At 42.8% G+C, this 4,151-nt stretch overlaps 1 gene segment (V, D, J or C); it reads right to left on the bottom strand.

Annotated features, from left to right (window-relative positions):
- Nucleotides 1-306: 306 nt before the first annotated feature.
- On the bottom strand, nt 307-940 carry LOC108515611 (Ig kappa chain V-III region VG-like). The segment is given in 2 exon segments: nt 307-626; nt 795-940. Coding segments are annotated over 2 exon segments (354 nt in total).
- Nucleotides 941-4,151: the final 3,211 nt, after the last annotated feature.

Raw genomic sequence — 4,151 nt, 5'->3', positions numbered from 1 at the left:
TGTTGTAGAATTCGAATGGGGCGGTGTAGCATGCACTGAGCTACTTCTACTGGGAAAGTGCAGAACCACTGGGTCTATATAAGGATTCATACAGTGAGACACTATTTCTGGAAACCTGGGATTCTGGTGCCTCAGTTGAAGAGAGTCCAAGAATCCAAGTGCAAATTGTTCAAGGGTTTTTTTTTTTAGAACCACAAAATGTCCAGATAGAGCAGAGATGCTAAAACTGAGTGGCCACCACACTAGCTGTCTATAAAGGAAGCAGCTGGTATAATCTAGTAAACACTGATGGTTTTGTTGAGGTTTTTGTTTCAGGTTGAATCACTGTGGGTTCCAGTTATTATACTGCTGACAGAAATAAACTGCAAAATCTTCAGGCTCCAGGCTGCTGATGGTGAGAGTGAACTCTGTCCCAGATCCACTGCCACTGAACCTGTCTGGGATGCCAGTGGCCCTGCTGGATGCACCATAGATGAGGAGCCTGGGAGCCTGCCCAGGTTTCTGCTGGTACCAGGCTAAGTAGCTGCTAACACTCTGACTGGCCCTGCAGGAGAGGGTGGCTCTTTCCCCTGGAGACAAAGACAGGGTGGCTGGAGACTGCGTCATCACAATTTCTCCGGTGGTATCTGAGATTGGAAAGAAAACAGAAATGCACTCATGTAATCAAGATCAAACCCACTGTCTTTGAGTAGAGGCAAAATTGTTGATCTACACGGAATTTTAATTGTATTTGGTGCGAGCAGAGGTGGCAGGAGTTTTCAGTGATGTGCAAAACCACCTCATGTTCCCCTCACCTGGGAGCCAGAGTAGCAGGAGGAAGAGAAGCTGCGCTGGGGCTTCCATGGTTCCCTCTGGGTCCTAACTGAGCAGTTCCTCCCCAGAGCTCTGACCCAGGCATTGATAAGGGCTCTGGAAGGTAGGGCAGCTGGGAGTGACATGCAAAGCAGCTGGGGTGGGAGCTGGACTTCCAGCTGCAGGGACCACCTGCTTCTTCCTCTCTGCATGAGCCATCTTGCGCCTCCCTGGTTGTCAGTTCAGAAATTCTGTTGGCTCAGTCTGAGTGTAGAACTTTCCCCTTGTGCTCACAGAATTTCACTCCTGTGTCTTTCTTCTCTTCAGTCACCCCAATTCACCCAGAGGATATTTGGTACAAGCCTGTTAAGAATAATATAGAAGGCTGGCTGCGTTTTCATTTCTCTCGTCCTATCCTCAATATGCCCAGTCATCTCCCTAAGTGCACTGTTGGACCCACAGAAATGAAGACTCTGGTAGAACTTAATCTTCCAGATACACCTTTCATTTACTTGTTAATAATGTTTTCTGAGGGTCCTGAAGCTTTCCATTAACCCAGACACATACCTTCTTTGAGTTAAAAAGTTAAAACTTTTGTTTACAGTCACATGTCCTGGCAGGCCCTGATATAGATGCTCCATGGCTTGCCGATTGCTTGAAATTAATCAAGCAACTAAACTTCTCTGTGTCTCAGTTTCCATATCTGTGTGACTGTGACAATAATTGTACCTACCTTACAGTGCAGTTGATAGTTTAAATAAAATAAGATAAAATATTTACAATAGTATTCAGGACGTTATGCATGTGACAATTAATTTTGTTTTTATTGTTTAAATATTCAGCACTACAGTCATCACCACTATCAGAAATATGCTTACTTAGTATGGACAGTATTCTTAAATATAATCCAAGAATGTTTTATCCAGAAATTAAATTCTAGGGCTTTTTCTTCACTAACTGTACACACTCTTAAAATCCTAATGATTTGTTCTTAATCTGTGCTAAAGTACTCAGACCTTCAATCATTCCCACCCATCCGTGTCTAAGGCATTACTACTCATCATCCATTATCAAAATATTACCCTATAAAAGGTAACCATGTCCTGTTGCTGTCCTTTTTTCTTATGTAATCTTTATCCTACCTTGTTATCTTTTGTCTAATTCTTGCCCGAGGGCTGACAATAAGGCAAAGCTACCATCATTACTTGTGGACTTGCTCCAGTATAATTATGTCAGGCTTGTTATCTTGGAAATGAGGACTCTGTCTTGCAAAGAAGCATATTCATTGGGTCAAGGTGTTATCAAATAAATGATTTTATCCACTTGTGATTCAATAACTAATTTAGACTGACTTCAACAGATTTTTTTTAATGACAAAAAAGGAGAAGATGACATAAGTGGAAAATACAACACGATAGAAAACACCAGCTATTGTAACTCTTGCTTCATGGATTTTTACATATATATTAGACGTATGCTGGGTATATGTGTGCAGTGATGATCCAAAACTGAATGGTAACTGGTTTAAGGAATGCCTGTATTACATTGGGTCTTGTCTGCTTTTCCAATTATGAACAGAAAGCTACAGCACTATTTGTATGAGTATCAAATCTTCCAGCTGCCTGAGATAGAGGGAGAGAAGATTTACTGAGATAAAAGCCTTGGAAGTAGTAGACGTTTGTCCTGTGATGTTATGGCTGTTGCTGTGGTTACTGTTGTTAGGAAATACAGTGGGAGTGAAAGCAGGTAGATTTACAAGCTCTGCTCTGCCTCATACTCACAACCCCCTCTACAGATGGACAGATGGTGGTGCAGGAATCTCTGACACCTGTTAGAAGTCTTTTGCTCTTTCCAGAATCTTTCCTGACAAGTATTGTTTTGTGTCACAGATTAGGTAGAGCTGGGTGTAGAAGAAAGGACTAGAGCAAGGGAAGAAGTTTTCAATCAAAGGTAGTTCTTGTAGACACAGGGAAATGGAGTTTTTCATAGATTTATGCCACACTTCTATCATGTTGGGGAGAGAGGCATCAAACCAGGCTCATTCCTGAAAGAATCAGAACATTATTTTAGACAGAAAGAATGATGAGTTTCTTGTCAAAAGGATGTTTAAAATTCAAAGCTACTGATTTTTTGTTGTTGTTTTTGAGATAGAGTATTGCTCTGTCACCCAGGCTGGAGTACAGTGGCATGATCTTGGCTCACTGCAACCTCCACCTCCCTGGTTCAAGCCATTCTCCTGCTTCAGCCTCCCAAGTAGCTGGGATTACGGGCATGTGCCACCACACCTGGCTAATTTTTGTATTTTTAGTAGAGATGGAGTTTCTCTATGTTGGCCAGGTTGGTCTCAAACTCCTGACCTCAGGTGATCTGCCTGCCTCAGCCTCCCAATGTGCTGCGATTACAGGCTTGAGCCACTGTGCCCGGACCTACTGATGTATTAATATTATTCATCTTCTTGAATACACCAAGTGGTAAAGTGCAAATCCACAATTTAAACCTGAAATTTCTACTCCTATGTGAACTAGTGAGAAACAAAAAATTTCTATTGGTTGGAAGATGATGCTTGACAGTGGTCAGTTTGTGAAGTGGAGGCTTGTGTCACAGTACTTTTTATGGTGTTACATATGAAAATGGTGAATGGCCTCATACCCAGAAGAATCAGCGTTTCTCATGAGCCATACTACCACAAGAAAGAACTGAACTGAAGCCTGTGACTACTTGATGAAGGGTGTATAAAGAAGAGGCAAAGAAAAAGGACACAAAACACAATATGGTAAATGGAAAGGAGAAAGTCATTACACAGCCTATAAGAGTGAAAAAATAAAGAGAGGATATTATGAGTAGTTTTCTGTCAATTAACGACAAAAGTGGGGCAGGGCAGGTTCTTGGCCTCACTCAGGAAGGAGCGCAGCATAAGCGGGTAGTCGAAGGAAACGGCTTTACTGAGGTGGCGGTTACAGCTCTGTGACTGTACTTGTGGAGTGGAGCTACCCACAGGCAGTGGGCCTGGAGCAGCGGTGCAGGGGCAGTTTCACACTCATATTTATCCCCACTTTTAGTGACTGCTAATTAAGGAGTGGGTTATTCCGAAGTAGCTAGAAAATGGGCAGTAACTTTCAGGTGTTGCCATGGCAATGGTAAACTGACATGGCACTGATAGGCATGTCTTATGGACAGGTGCTTCCAGTGTCTCTTCCTTGTGTCAGCTAGTCTTCAATCTGTTCCAGATTTGAGTCCCACCCACCTCCCACCTCTTTCCCCACTCAGAGATTAGATACTCCTCCTTAATCTTAAGGGGACTGCAGAAGTGCAGAGACCATTTTCTGTAAGTGCTTCCTGCTGACTTTCTGGGTGCGGGC

This window comes from Rhinopithecus bieti, unplaced genomic scaffold, assembly GCF_001698545.2.
Source record: "Rhinopithecus bieti isolate Rb0 unplaced genomic scaffold, ASM169854v2 scaffold_2476, whole genome shotgun sequence".
NCBI lineage: Eukaryota > Metazoa > Chordata > Mammalia > Primates > Cercopithecidae > Rhinopithecus > Rhinopithecus bieti.
This window is presented reverse-complemented; position numbering and strand designations above follow the sequence as displayed.